Source organism: Saccopteryx bilineata, chromosome 11 (genome assembly GCF_036850765.1).
Source record: "Saccopteryx bilineata isolate mSacBil1 chromosome 11, mSacBil1_pri_phased_curated, whole genome shotgun sequence".
NCBI lineage: Eukaryota > Metazoa > Chordata > Mammalia > Chiroptera > Emballonuridae > Saccopteryx > Saccopteryx bilineata.
The window spans coordinates 64,744,412-64,770,724 of record NC_089500.1 but is presented as its reverse complement, the minus strand read 5'-3'; the positions used below and the strand labels follow the sequence as shown (position 1 = coordinate 64,770,724).

Genomic DNA, 26,313 nt, shown 5'->3' with positions numbered 1-26,313 from the left:
TTGGAAGGCTGGTTGACCTCTGACTGCCTGTTTTTTAGGAGGCTTCAACTGTATGCTGATTCATGTTTGTGTAGCCATGCTTGTGGCATGAAGACAACCAAGGGTCTGGATGGCCACTCTTTAACACCTGGTCGACATGCCTCATGGTGCTCCATGGGCCCCATGAGTTTCTAATGTTTAGGGAATAATTTTGCATAGAGAACACTGCTAAGCCATTCCTTTGTTATCAAACATTTAGGTCATTGCCCATTTCTTTGCTCTTGAGGACATTGTGTACATACAAACATTGAACACACATGAGCAAAAATAGTAGTTCCTGACTCTCTCATGTCTGTTTCTTTTTTTCCGACAGAGAGGGACAAAGAGAGGGACAGGTAGGGACAGACAGGAAGGTAGAGAGATGAGAATAATCAAGTCTTTGTTGTGGCCCCTTAGTTGTTCATTGACTGCTTTCTCATATGTGCCTTGACCGGGACTTTCAGCAGAGCGAGTGACCCGTTGCTCAAGCCAGCGACCTTGGGCTTCAAGCCAGTAGCCTTTGGGCTCAAACCAGCGACCGTGAGGTCATGTCTATGATCCCGTGCTCAAGCCAGATGAGCTCGTTCTCAAGCTGGCAACCTCAGGGTTTCATACCTGGGTCCTCTGCGTCCCAGCCTGATGCTTTATCCACTGTGCCACCGCCTGGTCAGGCCCTCATGTTCATTCTTTAGAATAAACTCACAGGGATGGAACCGTTGAAGACCAGACACATTTTAAGACTCTGGATTCTGGGACAAGTAGGAACTTGTTCTACCCAGGGACAACCAGCTTTGCCGCACCTGCTGGAGGAGTCCGGGATGTCTCCCCCATCCTCCCTTTCCTGAACCCCAGGCCCCGGCTCAGTGTAGCCCAGAGATGGATCTAAAGTAGTTTCTTTCTATTAGCTCCTCATGGCCACGTGCAGTGGGACGACTTGGAAAAACAGTGCGGCGCCATCTGGTAAAGGTGAACACAACTGCCCCCCGGGGGACAACATGCCCAGGAATGGGGCAGGAATGCTCAGAGCAGCAGCATCCACACTAGCAAAATAAAACAACCAAATGCCTAGTGGAAAGAGAATAGACACATCTAGAGTATTATACAGCGAAAATGAAACGATTAAGTGAACAACTATATGCACTATCATGTGACTCTTAGAACTTGCTGTTGAGTGGAAAAGAAAATTGAGTTTAGAATGATACAATCCTATATCACTAAAAAAATGTATTGTTTTGAGATACTGTTTTTAAAATGGTAGGAGAGAGATGTGGGCAGGAGGGGTAGGAGGGAGGCAGGGGACAGATGGGAAGTATCTCCCAGGCAGGTATGAAGATTGGGCACACGTGTCTCTTCATCATTATGCTGGATCATAGAGACATGTTACTGTATTTTGCATGTATCAAGCATGACATAGCTTTAAACATTGGAGGGAGATTCCATGAGACTTCCACAGTCCAATGGAGCTCAGTCTGACTTCAACCCCAAGAGGAGGGGACCCTGGAGCTCTCTGCTTCCTGAAGGCCTCTGCTGGGAGTTAGACTCCACCCACAAACAGACCTGCACCATACCCTAGGGCTGCTCCCCGCCTGGGTTCGGTCAGCCTGGACAGAGGGGCCTGGAGCCCTTCGCTGGGCAATCCTCTGTGCCCTTTTCCTGGGCCCCGGACGTCCCAGGAGCACCCAGCAGAACTGACTTCTGCCTCCTGCAGACTGGGAACTACCATCCAGCCCCTCGTCAGGCCCTGGGGGGAGCCTATCAACCCTCACTCCACAAGGGGTCTCATTTCACCCTCTTACTAGAACAACAGGGCTTCCGGCCCACCTTGTTAAATGTGGCCACCTGGTCATCTCCAAGGTGATGACCGTCTCTTCTCTAGCAAGAAGCTAGTTAGTGTCCCTGATGTTATGTACGCTCCCTGGGACCCCAAGATGAATTTTTAGCCCCTGTCTTTGTAGAACAGAGAGGGAACCCCTCCATCTTCAGTGAACAGCCTTCCACACGGTGCTGCTCCTCCACATTCCGAAGGGATTAGACCCGTCTCTGACTTTCCAGTAGGCCATGCGCATGCTTGCTTTACTCCATGCTACTTCTCTTTAAAGGATTTGTAATACACCAAAAATAAGGTACTAGGTTCATGTAGTAAAAATTTAGAAAATGGTATGCCTTCCTCAGGCCTGTCCCCAAGCTCCCAGGTCTTCTACCCAAAGATAATGGTTGTTACCTATTACATACATACATGCGCACACATCCACACACATATATACACATGCAAGCATACACTTACATACATACCCACACAGACACATGCGCGTAGACATAGAACACATATAGATGTACACACATCTTTTTCTAATAAACACAAGATGGTAGCATATTATACACACTCTTTTGTGATGCTTGTTAAAAATACCTTCATAAAGCCCTGGCCAGTTGGCTCAGCGGTAGAGCGTCGGCCTAGCGTGCGGAGGACCCGGGTTCGATTCCCGGCCAGGGCACACAGGAGAAGCGCCCATTTGCTTCTCCACCCCTCCGCCGCGCTTTCCTCTCTGTCTCTCTCTTCCCCTCCCGCAGCCAAGGCTCCATTGGAGCAAAAATGGCCCGGGCGCTGGGGATGGCTCTGTGGCCTCTGCCTCAGGTGCTAGAGTGGCTCTGGTCGCAACATGGCAACGCCCAGGATGGGCAGAGCATCGCCCCCTGGTGGGCAGAGCATCGCCCCTGGTGGGCGTGCCGGATGGATCCTGGTCGGGCGCATGCGGGAGTCTGTCTGACTGTCTCTCCCTGTTTCCAGCTTCAGAAAAATGAAAAAAAAAAATACCTTCATACACTTCATACGTTGTTCCACGTCAGTATTTAAAAAGCAGCTTCTTCATTTTAATGGATGCCTAGTCTTTCAGGAAGTAGCTGTGGTATAATAATTTAATAGTCTTCTATAAACAGCTGTTTAAGTGGTTTCTGATTTATTTAATTGAATTTATTGTGGTGACATTGGTTAGTAAAATTACATAGGTTTCAGGTGTACAATTCTATAATATATATTCTGTATATTGTATTGTGTGTTCACCACCCCAAGTGAAGTCTCCTGTCGTCGCAGGCTAGTGACTCAGCCTCTCTGTGCCTTGATGTTCCGTCTGAAAGGGAACACCATGAGTACTACCTGTTGAGTACTCAGAACAATCCTGGTGCCCTTGAGAGCCTTACGAGGCTAAGAATTGTCCGGGTCATAGCTGGCTTGCCAGGCTCCACAGCACGTAGAAGGTGGTCCGGACAGCTGATGGAGAGCCTCCTCAGGTCAAGACCACTGCCTCGGAAGTGAGAGAAGGAGGAGAGGAGAAGAGGAAAGGAAGGAGTGATGTAAAAAGCAAAATCTCCTTATGCCCTGATGTTGGAAACTTTGTTCACTAGTGCAAACATAGGGAACCTGTGGTAGATTAGGGTCCCTAGAAGCAGGGCTGAGACGGGGGTCCTTGTCAGGTGATGCTGAGGGAGGACCCTCAGCAGAAGGGCCGCGAGGGACATGGGGCAGGGCAGGGAAGAATCGGCTGAGGACATGGTCTCAGCTGGAGACCAGTCCTAGGGGACTTCTGCAGTGAAACTGCCCCCAGAGCTGTTTCCACGCTGACTCAGGGCGGCCTCACGTGCCCCATGGCAGGACTTCCTGGTCACTGGGGAGTAGGACCGGCAGGTATCCCTTCCCGGTACACGGTGAGCTGTCAGCATCTCTCATGGCAGCTGGGCTAGGTTCTCCAGCCTGGTAAAGGGCTCTGGGCAGGGCACCACTCTTGCTATTAACATAAAGTAGAAACAACTACAGAGGGAGATAGCGAATGAGATGGAGGGAGAGGTCCGGAGAAATGGCCAGTGCTGTCAGGAGACTGCTAGTAGGTTTTAAAGGGAAGTGACAAGGGATATGACAGGTGATATAGCCAGGGTTGTATAGGAATCGGAGTTTCAAGAAGGCTGCCCAAATCCTTTAGTCTAAATTTAGATTTTCTCTGACTTTTCTCTGGGCCAGAGAGCATCCTGCCAGCTTTCTGGATGGTGGCTTAAAATGAACAGCACCAAAGGGTGGGTATTTGATGCCATTAGCACCGGCTAGGGCTAAGGACACTGCCAGTTTACCCACAGGATGGGTTCCTCGAGTTTCTATAGCGCCCAGGGCTGTGAAAAGGTGAGCCCTGCAATGGGGACAGGGAAGTGAGAACATCACCTCAGCCTCACTTGATGTGCGGCCCTGGGCAAAACTTGAGTGGCACAGGTCTAAAAGGAAGATGGCCCCTAAGCCAGGTGACTGTGTGGAAGAGAGATGAGGGCTTTCCAAGGGTCCTTGCATCACATCGGCACAGTGTCATAGATGCTGACGGCATGTGACTTTGCTACAAGAAGTGGCAGACCTGTGGGGCAAGTGGGGAGCCCGATTATCTTTGCTTTTTACACACCTTTCTCCTCCTTTCCAGCCTGATTATCAAGTGCTAAAAAGCCGGACAGGGGCCTCAGTGGCAAGAGCACAGGGGTCAAGGTGAAACCAGGGTGTCAGTCCCAAGATCTGATGAGTTGGGTCTTACAGGCTGTGATAGAAAGAAGGTCAATAAGGGCCCAAAGAGAGAAATGACTAGACTTTATATGCATTTTGAAACATATTGCTCTGATGGAAGTGTGGAGAACAAAGTGAACGGACCAAAAGTATGTACAATAGCCCAGGCAGCTGAGATGGTAATGCCTTGAAATGAGGTGGTGGGGGAGAGTGGAGAAAAGGAGGGATTTGTGAGGTGTTTAGGTGAGAAAACACATCATGGTGATTAGAGGCGATGAGGTCAAAGGTGATGCTAGGTTTCTTTCATTGCCACTAGAGGGGGCTGGATAAAGCCTTGGAGGGAAACTATTCATTCTTGATGAGGTTGAGTTTGAGACACCTTGAGACGTCTAAATGGAAATGCCCCTTTACTTAGGCAATTACCTTATTTTTCACTCCGTAAGACTGCCCCCCCCCCCGCCTGCCTGCGCGCGCGCCAACGTGGAGAGGAAAATGCCCGTGCATCTTATGGAGCAAATGTTCATTCTTTTTTTAGCTGCTGCGGGGCGCTGAGCTGGTAAACATATGTAGAATGAGCGCCAGCGGGAGCATAATCATAACCGCCAGGGCAGCGTGCGGAACCCGGGCATCTGTTGAGTGATCTCCTGATTTCGGTTTCCACAGTTGCATGCAGCGCAGGAGGGAAGACCAGCGACATTGTGTGGGCGCATTCATCTGGCATCATGGAGGGCAATGTGAGAGGCGCGCAGCCGTGGTGGAGGGCCGTGCTGCGCTGCAGCTGCTGGAGCTCTGTGTGAAGTGCTGACGTCACTTGTTGCCAGCCTAATAGCATTTCATTGGCTGGCTGGCTGGCAGGTAGGGGAGAGGCCAAGGGTGCTAGAGGGCTTCTAAAAAAATCTGCCCTATTAGTGCTTGACCAGTTTAGAGCACATATTAGGGAAACTACAAAAAACAAAAACAAACAAAAAAAACTTTAAAGAAGTGAGGACTTATCTAGCTGTAATTCCTGGGGTCTTACCAGCTAGTTACAACCTCTCGATGTTTCCATCAACAAACCATTTAAAGTCTTTATGCGAGAAGAGTGGAACAAACGGATGGCTGCTGGTAATCATGATCTGACACCAACTGGACGAATGAAGAGACCCACTATCACTCAAGTTTGTGAGTGGGTGAAAACATCATGGCAGTCAGTGAACAATGAGGCATGCGGTCATTCAAAAAACGAGGCATTAGCAATGCCTTAGATGGTACTGAAGATGGTATCATATATGAAAATAGCAAAAAAAAGTGATACCAGTGATTGTGAGCAACTGAGCTTCTTAAATTGTGACACTAGCGATGATGAGTTCCTGGGGCTCCTGGACAACTGGGAGAGTATTTGAACATTAAAGTCTCTTCTCATTTGTTAACAACAGCGCTAATGGTTGTTAATACTGCTATTGAGTTTACATTGTGGAAATATTATTGTGGTATACTTTAACACACCATTTGGTTCAGAATGTTTTTTTCTTATTTTCCTCCTTAAAACCCTAAGTGCATCTTAAGTAGCGAAAAATATGGTATACAGCTGAGTCTGAAATTCAGATGGCTGAAGTCCGGTCTTAAGATAATAGATTGGGTGTCATTGGTATGCCAATGGTATGGAGAACACAGTCATCTGAACAGAAGAGAGTGTAGAAGGAGAAGGTAAGAGGGCATCAGACTACGCTGAGATACTCCCGTAATGATCAAGTAAAGGAAGATGAACCTGAGCACCAGATAGAGGTTCATCTTCATCATGGAAGATGAACCTGAGCACCAGATAGAGGTTTGGACAGAGAAGACCAAGGGAATGATGTTGCCTAAGTCAGGGATGGTTATATCTCAAGAGGCATTGGTGTTGCCAGTGGGTAAAACCAGGTGAGGACTTAAGAAATAACAGCTGGTTTTATGGCTGTTTGGTCTTATGCAGAGCTGTTTCTATGGAGGAACAGATGCCATATGTTGGGGATTTGAAGAATGAGACGGAGGTAAAGGAGTTAAACCTGGGGTGGTGTGGTCACTTCACCTGTGTCACATGTCCCCGAGCCATTTGCTGTTGTATCCTGCAACCTTGATAAATTAGTTTATTGGCACTGATTTTTTGTGGATTCTTTAGAGTGTTCTACATATAAGATCATATCACCTGTCACATAGAAATAGAGCTAGTTTTATTTCTTCTATTCTAATTTAAATGTCTTTTATTTATTTTTCTTGTCTAAACACTCTCTCTAGAACTTCCAGCACTATGTGGAATAATAGTGGGCAAAACAGATATCTTTATCTTGTTCTTGATCTTAGAAAAAAATATCTTTCAGTCCTTTAGTTTTAGGATGGGGCTATTTGTAGGTTTTTCATATGTGACTTAATCATGATGAGGAGTTGAGTGTTTTATTATGACAGGGTTTTGGATTTAGTCAAGTGCTTTTACTGCAACAATTGAAATGATCATGGATGTCAGAGTAATGGCAGTGTGACAGGTGCACTTGAACAGATTGAATAAATTGAACAGCTGTAACTCAGCAAAGAAACACCAGGTGGGCTCATAGACTTGCCTGAAAAGGTCCATGCATCAGTGGACTAAAGGTGGGAAGGGTGAAAACGGGAGGGTGGAAGATAAGAAGTCCTCATGCTGGGGCTCTGGAGAGGGGAGAAACCCAGAGTGCTTGGGTCTTCTGCTGAGAGAAATGAAGAGATTGGGGGGCATTTGGAGAGATACTGAATCAAAGTCCCTGCCAGTGTTCTCATGGGCTGTATTGGCAGCCTGCACTCAGGGCAGAGACCCAGAGGTGCATAGTGCAGCGTGCCAGCCTCCCCGATGCGGCCTGTCTCCCCTCATGGGGTATGGAGAGTGGCAGAGACATACTCCGCAGCTAGTTCTATGGGCCACTCTTTCCCCTGAAGAACAGTGGTGCTCCATGTTGGCCTCCCTGGTCCGTTCAGATACAGGAAAGGGCGCCCAGAGTCTTGAGATCCCCATTGCTAACGCTGTGAAGGTCCCACAGCATGCCCCACCCACCACATCATCACAGCTACTACAGTTTAACAGAGGCCAGCTTGGGTTTTACAGAGCTAAAGCTTGTAATCCAGCACCACCTACTGGAAAAAAACATAGAAAAACCTCTTGCAAGTACAATACCACTATTTTCCTGTTTGTTTTATGGGGAATTAAGGTTTCGTCTCTATTTTTTTGTTATTCTTTTGGCTTTTGGGTGTTATTTTGTTTTTGTTTTTTTATTGTTTATAGTTCTTGCTCTTTTTGTTTCTTCTCCTTTGTTTTTTTAAAATTCTTTATTAATTTTAATTTATTGTGTTACCATGGATTCAAGTGTCCCACTCAATATAATTACCCCACTCCCACCCTCATGTCCCACATTATGCCCCCTTTCCCCCTTCCCCCTAACTCCCTCCCCCATTCTCTTTGGGATTTGCTGTCCTGTTGTCTGTATCTCTGTGTTATGTATATATAATTTCACTAATCCCTTCATCTTCTCTGATCCTATCTCCTCATCCCCCTTCCCTCTGACAGCTGTCCCTCTGCTCCCTGTGACCCTGCCTCTGCCTCTATTCCATTACTCAGTTCACTTGGTTCATTAGATTCCACATATAAGTGAGATCATATGATATTTGTCTTTCTCTACCTGGCTTACTTCACTTAGCATAATAATCTCCAGGTTCATCCATGCCATCACAAAAGGTAAGATTTCCTTCTTCCTCACAGCCACATAGTATTCCATTGTGTATATGCACCACAGCTTTTTAATCCACTCGTCCACTGATGGACACTTGGGCTGTTTCCAGATCTTGGCTATTGTAAACAATGCTGCAATAAACATGGGGTGCATATCTTCTTTTGAATCAGTGATTTGGTGTTCTTAGGATATATTCCTAAAAGTGAGATAGCTGGGTCAAAAGGCAGTTCCATTTTTAATTTTTTTAGGAAACTCCATACTGTTCTCCACAGTGGCTGCACGAGTCTGCATTCCCACCAGCAGTGCAGGAGGGTTCCCTTTTCTCCACATCCTCGCCAGCACTTATTGTGTGTTGATTTGTTAATGAGTGCCATTCTGACAGGTGTGAGGTGGTATCTCATTGTGGTTTTAATTTGCATTTCTCTGATGATCAGTGATGTTGAACATTTTTTTCATATGCCTATTGGCCATCTGTATATCCTCTTTGGAAAAGTGTCTATTCAGGTCAGTTGCTCACTTTTTAATTGGATTGTTGACTTTACTGGTACTGTATTGAGTTTTAGAAGTTCTTTATAAATTTTGGTTATTAACCCCTTATCAGATGTATTGGCGAATAGGGTCTCCCATTGTGTGGGTTGTCTTTTTATTTTGTTAATGGTATCTTTTGCTGTGCAAAAGCTTTTTAGTTTCATATAGTCCCATTTGTTTATTTTGTCCTTTATTTCATTTGCCCATGGAGACAAATCAGCAAAAAAATATTGCTATGAGAGATATCGGAAAGTTTACTGCCTATGTTTTCTTCCAAGGTGTTTATGGTTTTGTGACTTACATTTAAGTCTTTTATCCATTTTGAGTTTATTTTTGTGAAAGATTCCCGAGGGCAGAGTAGTTGCTTTTTCCCAGGCTGATGCAGCACAGAGGAGACATTCTGGCCAAGAAAGATGGCGGCTGCAGTACTGGAGAATGACTCAGCACAGGGGTCCCGGTGGCCGTCCCCCCAGGGTCTCTCTTTGCGCCTCCAAATTACACTCTCCTTACGCAACTCCACTTCTCTCTGCTCTCCCTCCACTGGAGCCCCAGGTGGCTATGAATGAGGTTTTCTGCACAGGCTCTTTTAGAGCCTGCTTCTCCGAGAGCTCAATCTCTTTCTCGCAGATAGAAACCCTGCTCTTTTCATCACCAAAAGCTGTCTGGGCACCTCTTCTAGGCTCTGGGGCTGTAGGCTGAGGCTCTGGGCCTGGGGCTGAACACCCACACCTCTCAGGGCGACTCTCCCCGCAGTGAGAGTCCCCTGGACCCTCAGCCATCGCTCGCTTTTGGGAGCGGGGCAGCCCTTTCCATGTCTCTGCCTTTCCTACCTGTCTCTGTGTGGCTTCTTTTTTGATCCTTGGTTATAGGCTATTCTTCCTTTAGTCCAAATTTGTTTTTTCAAGATGATGTTCTTAAATTAAGTTGTGATCCAACTTGGTCCTGGGAGGTGGCAGTTGGAATGGCTACTCTGTTGCCATCTTGGAATCTACCCTCTTTTGTTTTTAATTTTTAATTTTTGTTGTTTTTAGTTGATTTCCTACCACCCTTCTCAAATGCTTAAAGGCAGAAAAAAAAACTAATAGCTGTCCTTGGCCAATGGTTCAATGATGGAGCGCCCACCTGGCATGTGGAATACCCAGGTTCAATTCCCATCCCAGTCAGGGCACACAAGAGAAGTGACCATCTGCTTCTATACCCTTCCCCCCTCCCCTTCTCTCTCAATATATTTCTCTCTCCCCCTCCATCATCCATGGCTTGATTGACTCAAGTGCATTGGCTCCAGGCACTAAGGATGGCTCTGGAGTCTCTTTGGCAGGTGTTATAAAGAGCTTGGTTGTAAGAATGGCTCCAGATGGGCAGAGCATTGGCCCCAGATGGGGTTCACTGGGTGGACCCTGGTTGAAGTGCATGCAGAGTCTATTTCTCTATATCCTCTCCTCTCACTTAAATAAAGAAAAAGAAAAAACCAATATCCTGACTACCCAAGGAAGAGATGGAGTCCAGAAAGAAAAGGAAAATCTCCAGAAAGCAATGTCAATTACATGGACACCTTGGAATTAAAACAGTATAGAATTCAAAATTGAAGTTCTGAAAATACTCAATGAGAGGGACAGATAGGGACAGACAGGGTCTATTTCTTTTTACTGTTTTCTTATTATTATTATTTAAGATTTTATTTAGCCTGAGCAGCAGTGGCGCAGTGGATAGAGTGTATGACTGAGATGCGGAGGACCCAGGTTTGAAACCCCAAGGTTGCCATTTTGAACATGGGCTCACCAGCTTGAGTGTGGGCTCACCAGCTTGAGCATGGGGTTGCTGGCTTGAGCGTGGAATCATAAACATGACCCCATGGTCGCTGGCTTGACTAAGGTATCACTTGCTCTGCTGTAGCAAACTCCCAGTTAAGGCACAACTAAGGTGCTGCAACAAAGAATTGATGCTTCTCATCTCTCTCCCTTCCTGTCTGTCCCTATCTGTCCCTCTCTCTGTCTCTGTCAAAAAAAAAAAAAAAAAAAAAAAAAAAAAAAAATATATATATATATATATATATATATATATATATATATATATATATATATTATTCATTTTAGAGAGGGGAAGGAGAGAGAGAGAAGGGGGGAGGAGCAGGAAGCATCAACTCCCATATGTGCCTTAACCAGACAAGCCCGGATTTCGAACTGGCGACCTCAGCATTCCAGGTCAACACTTTATCCACTGCACCACCACAGGTCAGCCTGAGGTTTCTCAAGAGTATCATTTTCCTGCTCCTTGGCATACCTAGTAATTTTTGATTGGGTATTAAACATCATAGTTTTATATTTTCAAGTGTTTATCTTCCTTTAATGAGTGTTGTGCTTTCTTTTGTAGGCAGTGACATCTGGATTATCTTAATCCCTTTAAGGCCTATTTTTAAACTTTGATAGGGTGAGTATACAGCAGAATTGTCTCCTGAGATAGTTCAACACTACTACTAAAGCATGACCCCTTAATGGGGTCTCCACTTAATTCCTGGGGGCGGTTACTACGGACGCTCTTGTGCTGGTCAGTTAGAATTTCTCCTCACCTGAGAACTGGGGCCATTGTTCAGCTTTTAGTCCCTATCGTTTTTGCTTGACCTTCTAGAATTTTACTCTGAGGATGTGGGGCTTGAATTCAGCAGACTCAGGGGATCCTGCTGCAGATATCTGGAGCTCTCTTCTTCATAGTGCCCGCCTGTGTTTCCCCCACAATGTACAATGACCTCAACCTCCCTGAACTCCAACTTCTATCTCAGTGTAGCAAGGTTGTCAGGATCTGTTTGGGGTGTCCGTGTTTGCAGTGTGACAATCGCTTCCATACAGAAAGTTAGGGCAGTTGGAGGGAACCGCCTCATTGGTTTCCTTCCTCTCAGGAACTGCAGTTGGGCACTTTCCACTGTTCCACGCCTGAGTGCAGTTCCACGTTTCCTCCAATTTGTTTATGGAGAAATACTAAGTCTATTACTGTTCTTCCAGCACGGGTAGAAGCATAAGTCTCAATAAATATTGATCTCTTGTAATAAATTTCTAATAGTTTTCCTCGTCACTCCCTTCCTAGACACATTGGATGGTTCTCAATTGGGAAATAAAACCACAATTTGAAAAATTGTACTATTACTCAAAATCCTATAAAGTGTACGAAAGCACATCATACCACAAATTACCAAACACTAGCTCATTCAGACCTAAGTTCTAAGAGAAGACTGCAGTAGCAGGAACTCAATATGGTCTCATAAATCCCAAATTCTAAAGACCACCAACACTGTTCCAGTAACTAGTTTACAGATTCTGACCAACTGCTGCCCAGACCCACTTACCTACCTCTGCCTAACCCTAGAGCCTTCACTCAATCCTCTAAGTGCCCTTCCTTAACTCCTATTTGATAGAAGACTGTGAAGGTATTGCTCTCTTTTGCTAAGCTGAACAACTTCCCAAGCAATCTTTTATGAGCTTTGACAATCATGGGTGCTCCAATAAAGTTCAGAAGCCAAGCCCAAGAGCACAGACTCAGAATGTTCTCAACTAGGGCCCTGTGAGCTTCCCTGATTAGGGTTTCCTTGTCTACATTTCAGTGCTAAGTCTGAGCTCAAATTCCTTTTTGTTGAAATCCCACATCTGCATGAGATTAGTTTTGTCTGAACTAGGATGAAATTTGTACTAATTTAAAATTTCCAGGAATATATTATCTATTCCTGTGTAACAAATTACTCCAAAACATAGTAGCTTGAAAAATAAGTACTTATTATCCCAGTTTCTGATGGTCAGGAATCTGGGAGTGGCCTAACTGGACTGTTCTGGCCCACAGTCTCTTAAGAGACTGCAGTCAAGCTGATGACCAGAAATACTCACTTCCAAGCTCATTCTCATGGGTGTTGTTAGACCTCAGTTTCTTGTTGTTGGCTGGAGACTTCAGTTCATCACCATCTGGGCCTCTTCATGGGCTTCCCAGGAGTCTTCTTGATATGGCAGCTGCCTTCTCCCAGAGCAAGTGATCCAAGAGAATGCATGGGAATGACCAAAACTTAAGCTGCAGTCTTTTTATGACCTAATCTCACAAGTGACAAACCATCACTTCTGCTGTAAGCTACTGGTCACAAAGACCAACCTTGGCACATTATAGGAGGGGGCTACACAAGGATGTGACCACCCATAGTTAGAGAACCCAATCTGGGGCCCAGCCCAGAGGCTGCTTATTATAGTGAAGTCTGCCAAAACACTAATTTGTCAATAGGTCCCCCTATCTATCTATTGGCTATAGAGTTGTATCTATAAGAGCTTTCTCTAAATAAGGCCTCTACTCATCTTCATGAAAGGCAAGATACTCTACACCGATATGCTATATGTTGGGAACTTACTAAATGTATTCAGTGGTTATAAGCCTGTGAAGCAGGCAATACTGTCAATACTTAATAAATGAATAGGAAGAGTTAAGCAACTTATTTTTCCATACATCTTGTAAGTCATGGGACCAGTCATTCACAAGTCTACTATTCTTCAAAGTCTAGGATTTTCCCACAATTCCCTGCTTCCTGTGACCAGTTCTTGGCTCTAACTTGGCACTTTCTAGCTTGATCTCCCATTAACCCCTCCCTCACTTCACAATACCTCCACGCTCCACTTTCCATCATACTACATGGATTTTAAGGTTGTTGGGTCTCAGTGTTAGTCCCACAGCTAAAATCCTTTTGCCTCACCTCTATATGATACCAGTCTAGCACATGGCAAATTTCATCAATATTCCATGTGTGCCTGAAGTAAGCAGTCATGTTAAATAGTCTTCCTCATAAGATCATTAAACTTAGCTTGTTAATTGTGCTATTCAAATCTGTATCTTTATTGATATTTTTGTGTTTGACCTAATAAATTTGTGAGGTATATTAAAATCTCTACTGTAATGGAGGACGTTAATATTTCTTTGTAGATATGTATGGTTCTGTTATCAGATAAATACAAGATTTATCTTCCAGGAAAAGTAGATAAAGTGTGTGGGGGACAGGGAGTAGGGGAGATGGGTATGAGAGAGCCGGTTACAGACGGGTTTATATCCAAGCCTTCTCGCCTGCTTGCCAAGGGAAGATAGCTGCCTTTGCCGTGGTCTGTAACCTGCACAGTGGTTACACATTCTTCGCATGGATTATTTCTTCCACCCGCGCCAGTGAGAAGACAGGCAAGTTTCTCTGCTGTCTCTTCCTGTGAGCAGAGTGCTTTTCAGTCACGGACTGGGTGAAATTGGGGTGCCAGCTTACACAAAGGCCTTACTAGAAACTTCACCTGGGACAGGCCTGGGCTTTAGTTTGACTGTCCTATGCCCAGTGCAGAGCAGAACTCAAGACCTCCATGGTTCCCAGCTCATTTCATTAGGGTTCTGGAATACCTTGCTTATGTATATGCATGTAGTACTTAGCAATCAATACAGGAGCAAACATTTAAAACATTATTTTATCTAGTTTTTAGTTGAATTTGTTGAAAGTAACATTTACAGATTCTTTATAATATTGAAATCCTATTCATCCCTTACATACAACTCAGTTCAAATACAGCTGCTTCCATTAAACTCTTCATTTACCCCTACGCCACAGCCAATAAAAATTAACATCTTCCTGTTTCCATTTGCACTGTCTCTACCTCAGTTATAGCGGTTACTACACCCTGCCTCACTTTTTTAACAGCTATATTTATAGTTTACCCAATAAAAAAGCAACTCAACAATGGGACTTATGTCAGTTATCCCTGAGTCCCTATCCCCACTCCATTCCCTACTTCCACAAGGTAGCAAAATGTCCCTTTATTAAAGGAGTTCTATAATTGTTTATTGGCTTCAATTTTTTTTTCTCTTAAAACATATTCTTAGAAATTATGACCATAGAACTATCCAATCCTGTGTCAGTGGGCTAACGGCTAGTGCACTCACTGCTCAAGAGAGTAAGTGCTCTCTCCAGGAGCCTTGGGGTGGGCTGCTGTGTGCTATGTTCCTCAAGAAAACAAGATTTCCCAAGGACCTTGGACAGGCCTCACACTGCAAGGGCCTTTTAGATGCTGACAGGTATATAAATTCAAGTGAAATCTCCTAGTATCACCCGTTCATTTACTGAACTTGATGATAATTAGATTGTACACTAAATCATTTTAAAGTTTTAAATAGAGTTCAACTAATACTGAAAACTTTTTAATATTAGTCTTAAGATCAACATGAAGAAGAAATACGAGTCTCTCTCTGACATGAGATGCCACTCAATCTAAAGACACGAAGAGGAGGAGGACACCAAGGTGGTCGCCATCAGGAACCAGGACAGGGGAGCAGAAGGCAGGTTTTTGACAGCGGGGAAAACGGTACTCACAGAACTTAGTGTGTGCGGCTTTCTGTGAATGCCCCCCCCCCCGCAGCCGGCTACCTGAGGGCATTTTCAGACACCACCTGCCAGCAAGCCACATGCAAATCCCACGCCCACACAATGGAAGCTCACCATTTCATAGTTTCATAACTGAGAAAGTATTTTCACAGAAACAATAAAGCAAGGAGATAAAAAACACTAGCAACTGGAAACGTTGACTTCAACTAGTTAGGTGATGAGAAGGTTTTTCAGAAGGAAGCTCAGTTCTGACTTGGAAGAGTATTGGTCTTAGCTCACTTCACATGGGTTTCGAGCAAAGACGTCAAGGACGCAGTGTGACTGCCTCTTCCAGTCGCTGAGACTGCTGAGCGGACGCCCGCCGCGGCCTGACTCCTCGTCTGTGTTCTCTCCCGCGCCCCGGTGAGGAAAGCCCTGCACGGGCCCCTGCACAACGGAGCAGTGCCCCAGCCACAGCCCCAGGGGGCCTGGGAGCGTCCTCCTCTCTGAAAGGAGGAGGAGCAGACGAGGGCGACGAGGCAGCCGCGGGTCTATCCTCAGCAGCCTTTCTGGGAGAAGTCCAGTCCCGACGACTTTGTGATTTCCAAAGTGGTGAACACCTGTTAAAAAGGAAGAAAAAAATATTTGTATTCAGCCAACAATATTTCAGTATGGCTTTAAGAAAATACATTCTGAATATTATATCTATTTTCCTTTAAAATATGCAAAGTGGTTACTAATACAAGAACTGTCTGACAATGTGCTTCACAATAGTTTTTCAAACTACGCCAGTTGAAGCCCACCCATTTCTGTACCTCACCACATGTGGGGTGAATTCCAATGGTGTCATCGAGTAGCTGCTTCGTGAGCCCACACTTCATTGCAGCTGCAAATCCTTGGGTAACCTCCCCGGCATTTGGTCCAAGAATATGAAATCCTACCACCCGATTCTTTAATACAGAAACAAAACAAAAGGAAGCCCAGTAGGTTAATGGTCTGAATAGGAATCTATTCACTGCAAGTTCATAGTTCAAAATGACAGCACATACTACAGAAAAAGAACCAACATAGAATTCAGCAGAGAACATTACCGTGACACTGAGCCATCGTAGAATGTTAAGCCAACAAATGCACACCCAGAGTAACCTGCACTCGAATTTCCTAGAAACAAGTAATTTATTCACTGCATGCAGTAGCTCATTAATATATGTGGTAGAAATGTCCTAATTATGCTGAGACAGTGCTAAACAATAGTATTCAAATTTGAATTAAAGTCCAACTCGAATAGTTCTAAGGTAGCGGATTTCACAGTGATTCCTGGCCCCAGAGCAAGCTGCCTGGCTCCCAACACAACTAAGGGAGGAGCGAGGAGTAGTTATGTGGCTTGTCCCCGGAACTGCATGCTGGAAGGAGCGAGGTACAGGTGATGAGCAGGCCACCGAGCCAGGAAGCAAGACCCGTGGTGGGTTTCTAAGGTACACTGTGCTCGGGCTGTCTTGTCAGTGTTTTCTCATCAGATTCTAACCTTTGTTTCGATCTTCAATAGTAAAAATGGGAAACAGACAGAAAGGGCAGCAGAGGGCGTGGGCTGCAGAAATCTTTGCCTCTTCACATTCTAGAGAACAAACTGGTTGAAAGCAGCCAACTCACACCCATCCACTGGCGGTGCTCAAAGGGAGAGCTCTGGAAGCGGTGTTTCTCAAAGGCAGTCATGAGCCACAGGGTTCCGGGGGAAAGTGCGATTCCCAGGGCTCCATGGAAGGAGACTGAGTCGGAATCTCTGAGGTGGTGCATCGTACGTACAGCAACTGGGAAAGGCAGGCATCCAGACAGTGAAAACATCTCGTGAAAATCCCCATTTAAAAATGAAAATGAGCCTGACCAGGTAGTGGCACAGCAGATAGAGCAACGGCCTGGGACACTGAAGTTGCTAGTTCAAAACCCCAAGGTCACTGCCTTGAGTGTGGGCTCATCTGGTTTGAGTGCAGGGCCGCCAGCTTGAGTGTGGGACCATAGACATGGCCCATGGGCCACTGGCTTGAGCTCAAAGGTTGTTGGCTTGAAATCCAAGGTTGTGGCTTGAGCCCAAGGTCACTGGCTTGAGTGAGGGGTAACTGGCTTGGCTGTAGCCTCCCAGTCAAGGCACATATGAAAAAAGTAATCAATGAACAACTAAGGTGCCACAACTATGAGTTGATGTTTCTCATCTCTCTCCCTGCCTGTCCCTGCCTGTCTGTCCCCTTATTACAACGTGCCCCCTTATTACACCCCCTTTTCTCCTCTCCCCTTGACTCCCTCCCACCCTTCCTTCTGGGATTTGCTGTCCTGTTATCTGTATCTATGTGTTATGTATATATAATTTCATTAATCCCATCACCACCTCTGATCTCCCTCTCTCATTAAACAAACAAAAAAACAAATAAATAATGAAAATGAAGGCAACTGCTGTGAGACAGAAAACCTCACTCACAATTTTTACCACACAACTACAGTAAAATACATAGTAGTAGGATGGTCCTCTAGAAACAGAAATTTGGACAGGAGTAAAGAAAGCAACAAGCTCTTTTGAGGACAGTGAGCAAGTGAGCAGGGGCAAATGGGGATGGTGGGGACACTAGTTAATGAGAATGAGCATAGGGAGTGGCAAATGACAGATGGGGTTCAAAACGAGGGGTAAACAGGTAAATTCTGCCTCAGGCCCACAGCTACAGTCACAGTCACCAACTCTGTCAACAGGTTAGAAATAACATGAAGACTGACACTCTTTGTTTCAGTAACAGCTCAGTGAAACACCCCTGCTCACATTAGGGTTTCAGTGCATAGTCTCTGCCTGCTCCGTTTAGAAAAGCAGCCATAACTTCATGACAGTAACCGCAGATTACTATGTAAACTTCTAGAAATGTCAGGTCTTACTGTTCATAGGTATCCAATTTTATATTTCATCTCCCCAGATAAATGATAAATTCTTAAAATGGGGGGAACCAAGCACTAATTGTTTTCAATTCTCAATGTTCTTTATAAAACAAGTCCTAAATAAACTGTGTTTTAAACTCCAATAATCAAGGCATCTGTTATCAGTTCCATGCTCACCTCAGTACCAGGGAAGGCAGAAGCCTCCAACAATGGGTTCTTTGCCCACTGATTTTTCTGTAATGAAAGGCTTCATCAGGAATTAATTAACTAGTGTTCACTTTGTAAAAGAATCTCCTTGTAAAGGCTTTTTAAATTTATTTTTTTAAGTTTTTTTATTAAATTTTTAAAATTTATTGTGTTAACATGGATTCAAGTGCCCCACTCAATATAACACCCTCACTCCTCAACAATGTGCCCCCTTTTACACCCCTTTTCCCTTCTCCCCTTGACTCCCTCCCACCCTTCCCTCTGGGATTTGCTGTCCTGTTATCTGTATCTATGTATTATGTATATATAATTTCACTAATCCCTTCACCTTCTCTGATCCCATCCCCTCATCCCCCTTCCCTCTGGTCCCAGCGACCCACCTCTGCCTCTATTCTGTTCCTCAGTTCACTTGGTTCACTAGATTCCACATAAAAGTGAGATCATATGATATTTGTCTTTCTCTGCCTGGCTTACTCCACTTAGAATAATAATCTCCAGCTCCATCCATGTTGTCACAAAAGGTAAGATTTCCTTCTTTTTCACAGCTGTGTAGTATTCCATTGTGTATATGTACCACAGGTTTTTTTTTATCCACTCGCCACTGACGGACACTTGGGCTGTTTCCAGATCTTGGCTATTGTCAACAATGCTGCAGTAAACATGGGGGTGCACATCTTCTTTTGATTCAGTGTTTTGGGATTCTTAGGGTATATTCCTAAAAATGGGATAGCTTGGTCAAAAGGCAGTTCCACTTTTAATTTTTATTTATTTTTTGACAGAGAGAGAGAGAGTCAGAGAGAGGGACAGATAGGGAAAGACAGGTAGGAACAGAGAGAGATGAGAAGCATCAATTCTTCATTGTGGCACTTTAGTTGTTCATTGATTGCTTTCTCATATGTGCCTTGACTGTGGGGCTACAGCAGACTGAGTAACCCCTTATTCAAGCCAGTGACCTTGAACGCAAGCTGGTGAGCTTTACTCAAACCAGGTGAACCCGTGCTCAAGCTGGCGACCTTGAGGTTTCGAACCTGGGTCCTTCACATCCCAGTCTGACGCTCTATCCACTGCACCACCGCCTGGTCAGGCTTAAATTTTTGAGGAGATGCCATACTGTTTTCCACAGTGGCTGCACTAGTCTGCATTCTCACCAGAAGTGCAGGAGGGTTCTCTTTTCTCCACATCCTTGCCAGCACTTGTGTGTTGATTTGTTAATAAGCGCCATTCTGACAGGTGTGAAGTGATATCTCATTGTGGTTTTAATTTGCATTTCTCTGATGATTAGTGATATTGAACACTTTTTCATATGCCTATTGGCATCTGTATGTCCTCTTTGGAGAAGTGTCTATTCAGTTCCTTTGCCCATTTTTTAATTGGTTTGTCCTCCTGGTGTTCTAAAAGTTCTTTATAAACCTTGGTTATTAACTCCTTATCAGAAGTATTAGTGAATATGTTCTCCCATTGTGCGGGTTGTTTTTTATTTTGTTAATGGTGTCTTTTGCTTTGCAAAGGCTTTTCAGTTTGATATAGTCCCATTTGTTTATTTTGTCCTTTATTTCACTTGCCTGCTAAGATACATCAGGAAAGATATTGCTAAAAGAGATATTGTAGGGTTTACTGCCTATGTTTTCTTCCAAGATTTTTATGGATTCCGACTTAAATTTAAGTCTTTTATCTATTTTGAGTTTCTTTTTGTGAATGGTGTAAGTTGGTGGTCTAGTTTCATTTTTGTGCATGTACCTGTCCAATTTTCTCAATAGCATTTATTTAAAAGACTGTCTTTTTTTCTTTTTCTTTTTTGAAGTGAGAAGTGAGGAGGCAGAGAGATAGACTCCCGCATGTGCCCAACCGGGATCCACCCGGCATGCCCACCAGGGAGTGATGCTCTGCTCATCTGGGCCATTGCTCCATTGCAACTGGAGCCATTCTAGCGCCTGAGGCAAAGGCCATGGGGCCATTCTCAGTGCCAGCACCAACTCTGCTCCAGTGGAGCCTTGGCTGTGGGAGGGGAACAGAGAGATAAAGGAGAGGGGCAAGGGTGGAGAAGCAGATGAGCGCTTCTCCTGTGTGCCCTGGCCGGGAATTGAACCTGGGACTTCCACCTGCCAGGCCAACGCTCTAAGGCTAAGTCAACCAGCCGGGACCTTGAAGAGACTTTCTTTACTCCATTGTATACTATTGCCTCCTTTGTATCAACCATAAAGGCGTGAGTTTATGTCAGGGTTCTCTGTTCTGTCCCATTGATCTGTATGCCTGTTCTTATGCCAGTACCAAGCTGTTCTGGTTATTGTGGCTTTGTTATATAACTTGATATTAGGAAGTGTGATACTTCCTACTTTGTTCTTCATTTTCAAGATTGCTTAGGATATTCGGGTTCTTTCTTGGTTCCATATTAATTTTTGTAATATTTGTTCTAGATCTGTGAAGTATGCCATTGGTATTTTAATAGGCATGGCACTGAATCTATAGATTGCTTTGGGTAGTATGGACATTTAAATAATGTTAATTGTTTCTATCCATGAACACAATATATGCTTCAACTTGTTTGTATCTTCTTTGATTTCTTTTTCAATTCTTATAATTTTTCAAGTACAAGTCTTTTATCTCCTTGGTTAAATTTCTTCCTATGTCCTTTATTTTTCTTTTTGTTGCAATAGTGAAGCCAATTGTTTCCTTAATTTGTCTTTCTGACAGTTTATTGTTGGTGTATAAAAATGCCTCTGATTTCTGAATATTAATTTTATATCCTGCCACCCTGCTGAATTCATTTATCAGGTCTAGTAGTTTTTCGGCAGAGACTTTAGGGATTTCTATGTACAGTATCATGTCATCAGCAAATAATGATAGTTTTACTTCTTCTTTTCCAATTTGGATGCCTTTTATTTCTTCTTCTTGTCTGATTGCTGTGGCTAGGACTTCCAGAACTATGCTGAATGAGAGTGGTGAAAGGGGGCACCCTTGTCTTGTTTGTAAAGGTTTTTTGACATACATTCACTTTATAAAATGCATACAAACATATATCTTATTTTTATAGTTGATGATCAAAATTTTCACAGATGATCTAGTTCTAAATTGCTGAGTTAGATAAGTCTTGGAGGAGACAACTTTCAGTGTTAATTTGAGAAGGTATTGGTAAGCCTTAGTTACAATCTATCATTTGTCCAACCTTTGCAAACACTTTAACTGGGTAAATAATTTGAAGAATTTATGCCTTTTCCTGAAAACTATCTTTTTTTCCCCTTTTTCTTCTTTTTCCAAGTGAAAGGAGGGGAGATAGAGAGACAGACTCCCGCATGCACCCTGACCTGGATCCCTTAGGAACTCCCATCTGGGGCTGATGTTCTGCCCATTTGGGGCCATGCTTGCAACCGAGCTATCCTTAGTGCCTGAGATGGGGGCTCCACCAAGCCATCCTTAGCACCCAGAGCCAATGTGCTCGAACCAATAGAGCCATGGCTGTGGGAGGGGAAGAGAGAGAGAAGGTGGGAGGGGAAGAGTGGAAAAGCAGATGGTCACTTCTACTGTGTGCCCTGGCTGGGAATCAAACCTGCGACATCCACACGCTGGGCTGATGCTCTACCACTGAGCCAACTTGCCAGGGCCAAAACCACCTTTAAAGAGATTTAAAAACCCATCTACCAGAATAAAAGCTATACTTTAAAATTATAGCATTTAAGCCTGGCCTGTGGATAAAGCTTTGACCTGGAATGCTGAGGTTGCCGGTTCGAGACCCTGGGCTTGCACAGTCAAGGCACATATGACAAGCAATCAATTAACAAAGTGAAGCAACTATGAGTGGATACTTCTTGCTCCCATCCCCCTTTCCTCTCTCTGTAAAATCAATAAATAAAATCTTTAAAATTACAGCATTTCAGCTTCCAATCATATTACATACATTGTCGAATTTATTGCAAATTATCTTTGCATAACAAGTATTGTTGTCTCTGCCAGCTACTGTCCACTCAAGAGGCCAGAACAGAGTATGATATACCTGGAAGACAAGAAGAGAGAGAAGGAGGCCAAGATTAACATAGAAAAATCACTCCTTGATGTGCTTTTTCATTATATAAACATGATAATCTCTTCTTAACAGCTTTCAGAAATTTAAAGTTCCATAATCCCAACTTTATGTATCTGATCAGAGCATCTGGGCAAGAGCTCCTAAAATGCCAGCTGCACAGCATGCTGACCTTTGTTTTGCTCTACTATTAGTCCAAAAACCCCCCCTATTAACTAAATTCGATTTTCAAACATTTACAGAGTACTCCTCTCTAAGAGCCATGTGACTCAAAAGGTAAATAAAGACTTAGATCCTGCCTTTGACAAGTTTATAATCTGCCTGTAAGGTTCATTTTCAAGCCAAATCTAGGAAAAGCAGAAGAGATGAAACAGTTCAACCCCATTAAAAGATACTAAAAACACAACCTATGCTACTTGGAAGCCATTGCTCAGCGCCCTGAGGCACACACAGCTCAGGCTCCTCAGACCGGCTCACTCATCTGAGACCCACAACAAACCACATGACCCCATCCTGCTTGGCCCAGCACGTTCCTCAGTGTCATTCCTCCTAGTTGCTCCAGACGCAGGCAATGGATTACTGTTTGGTCCAGGATAAAAAATGTATTCTAGGCCCTGGCCGGTTGGCTCAGTGGTAGAGCGTCGGCCTGGTGTGCAGAAGTCCTGGGTTCGATTCCTGGCCAGGGCACACAGGAGAAGCACCCATCTGCTTCTCCACCCTTCCCCCTCTCCTTCCTCTCTGTCTCTCTCTTCCCCTCCAGCAGCCAAGGCTCCATTGGAGCAAAGATGGCCCAGGCGCTGGGGATGGCTCTATGGCCTCTGCCTCAGGTGCTAGAATGGCTCCGGTTGCAACAGAGAAACCCCCCAGATGGGCAGAGCATCGCCCCCTGGTGGGCATGCCGGGTGGATCCCGGTCGGGCGCATGCGGGAGTCTGTCTGACTGCCTCCCCATTTCCAGCTTTAGAAAAATACAAAAATAAATGTATTCTAAACTATGGATGGTCGCTCACTTACACTGGTTCAACTTAAGATTTTCTGACTTTATGATGGTACAAAAGTGACATGCTTTCAGTAGAACTGGTACTTCAAATTTTGAATTTTTCTACCTTCCTGGGTTAGCAATATGCAGTAAGAATTCTCTTGTGCTGCCGGAAGCGACAGCGAGGATGCTGTGCACCTGTGCAGACACACCCCATTGAACTGGGCTTCGCTGCGCTGTGCGCCCCAGGTGCGGCTTGTCCACAGGAAGGTTGTGACGACCCTGTGCAGAGCAAGGCCATCCTTGCCCATTCTTCCAATAGCCTTTGCTCATTTAGTCACTATGTCACACTTGGGCAATTCTCGCAACATTCTGACCTTTTTCATCGTTATTATATATATTTGTATGGTGATGCTACTACTGTCATCGTTTTGGAGTACCACGAACCACCCCCAATTATAAAATGGCAAATAACTGATAAATGTGTTGTTCTCACTGCTCCACTAGGCGTATGTTGCCTCATCTCTCTCCCTCTCCTTGGGCCTCCCTATTTCCCAAGATACAAATGCTAACGCACACATGACAGACTACAGTATAGTGGAAACAACTCTTACATGCACTGGGAAACCAAAACATTGTGTGACTCGCTTCGGGGCAGTCCTCTTTATTGCGGCGGTCTGGAACCGAACGCTCAGTGTCTCTGAGGTACAGTCCTCTTTATTGCGGCGGTCTGGAACTGAACGCTCAGTGTCTCTGAGGTACACCTGTACTCTAGAAGTTCATCCTGTCAGGCCATCACAGACCACAGCCATATTTTGGCCCCTTTTAGGAATTACTTTTTTTATTATACTGTGCTTTGGCATTATGCCAAAGGACTGCAGTTCTGGATCTAATGAGATCCTATAAAACCCATTATTGTATTTACTAATGAGGTATTTTAAGGATATTATTCAGCATATTTCAATGCCCCTTCTCTCTCTTCTAGTCAGGTAGTAAGGAGCTTAGGGTGAAACTCAAGTTTCAGCTTAATCCTAAAGCTAGTCTATAAGACTTTATTGCATTAATTTTGTGAACCAACAAATTAACCTTTCTCTAACATCATCTTCAATTTCTACACTCATTCTCTCCTTACCTTGATTTCCTCACTTTAAAAAATGTCATAGATGTCTTTATAATGGGAATTTTAAAAAACACTAACAGTTCAAATTTTCAGTCCTGTCAAATGCAATAAGCAAGGATAGAAAGTAGGTGAGTTGGTCTGCGTGAACCTTAGGAAACCTTAAAGAAATCCCACAAACTGGGGAACTTTTTCCCATAAAGATATTCTTTTAACTATGATATGGCCTTCTACATTCTTCCTGCCTCTCTTTTAATTATCATTAATTTTAAAAAGTTTTGTAACTGTTAAATCTGTAATTGTTATCATCAATTTTCTAACACCCAGGTGAAAATTCACCATTGCAGAAAGGATGGCTCATTATTACAAGAAGTTAATTACAAATACTGATCAATGCCCTCTAAAATGTAAATGTCTCATTGAAAGCAAGCATTTAATATAACATGATCAAGTGTTAATGATACATTTTCCCAACAGCAGAAGTGTAATAAGAGATTCAGTAAGTCATCAGGCCACTTCCCTAGGGGGTATCAATACTATGGTTGGAAGAAAGTCCCAGCAATAAATGAAGATGTCCCTAAGGGAGAGAACTGAAATTTCAATTCTCTTTTGTTTAAAACATCAAGTAGTAATAATCCTCCAACTGTTTTGTTTTTATTTCTCCCTACCCCTCCTGTGTTGGGTGTGCAGAAAAAAGACACTCAAACCATCCACCAAAATGTAAGAAAATATTTATAAGTCTGCTGTGATTAAAAGGGAGGTGAGAATAAACACGTGGAGGGCATTTTTGCCAATCCAAACTGCAGTTGGACCAGGGCTGGGTCTCGGTGAGCACACCGCACACAGCCCATGACAGCCCTGGGACTGCCTATCTTCCCCACCTAGAGTCCCCGGATGGTGTAGGTTCCCAGAGCCGTGCTGATGCTCCATGAGCCCGGCCACCATCATGCCAGACGGACGTGGCTGGATGGCCGACCCAACTCAGACCGTTCAAAGGTCCTCTGCTATAATTTAGAATTGAGACCGAGAAACACTCAAATAAACTCAGGAACAAAAGAAAGGCTGTATTTTGGCTGCATGTGTATTTCTGGTGCAAATAAAGTCTATCGGCAGGGACAGAAGAATGAACCGCACACACACAAACATACACATAAACCCCAAGCAGTAAAAGAAAGAGGTGAGATGCTCTTCTAACCCCAGGTTCTCAGCCCTTCCTATGGCCTTGATACATTCCTGCATTCCCAAAACATCTGACAGTCACCTGCGCTTTCTTGTATAAGCTTACTCAAGTAGATATTTGCTTCGTATAATTCAAAAGTCCTAATGAATAAATACATTATTATTAGTTTGCAAGAGAGACAGGGTTTTATTTACTTATTTCCTACTTTTCTTAAAATGAGGTGATCTCCTATAATATAACCATTATAATAACTTGTGAAATAACAAAGCAAAAATGACTGAGAAGACGGTTGATTAAAAGACTCTTAAAAAAGTAAACAAAACAATCTTACTTCCAGATTCTCTTTTTTATATACTTCAATAGCTTTCTCTTCAGATAACCCACAGCAGCCGTATTCTAGAGGGGTGAACACTGTCGTTGGAACATTAATATAATCGCACTGAAAGATAAACAGATGACATGCTCTTATTTTGTGACACTTTTTTTTTTTTACAACGAAAGTCGCTATCACATACATTTATGCAAGGAAAATAAGTGAGTCCAGTTCAGCGTGCCTGATTCTGGCCTCTCACCATGTCGGGGAATTCTAGGTTACACTAAAGGAAACGGGTGAGCCCTTGACTCCAGGGCAGAGACTGGCACTGGCCAGCGGCCGATGGACAGGACTGGCTCTCCCACAGCCCCACCCTCAGACTTCTGGTCTGACAACCACTTAGCGGAGGAGAAGGCGGTGCACTTTGTTGCCTCTCCAGGCACTTCCTAAAGTC

The 26,313-nt window shown here is 44.1% G+C and overlaps 1 protein-coding gene across 1 annotated transcript in view; it reads right to left on the bottom strand.

Annotated features, from left to right (window-relative positions):
* Window positions 1–15,559: 15,559 nt before the first annotated feature.
* Window positions 15,560–26,313, bottom strand: part of TXNRD3 (thioredoxin reductase 3) — a 73,058-nt gene continuing 62,304 nt past the window's right edge. The window contains exons 13-16 of the mRNA XM_066246492.1: window positions 25,878–25,985; window positions 22,149–22,244; window positions 15,952–16,086; window positions 15,560–15,756 (exon numbers count right to left, since the gene is read on the bottom strand). Of these exons, the coding sequence (XP_066102589.1) occupies window positions 15,694–15,756; window positions 15,952–16,086; window positions 22,149–22,244; window positions 25,878–25,985 (402 nt within the window). The 3' untranslated portion in view covers window positions 15,560–15,693. The remainder of the gene's footprint in view (window positions 15,757–15,951; window positions 16,087–22,148; window positions 22,245–25,877; window positions 25,986–26,313) is intronic.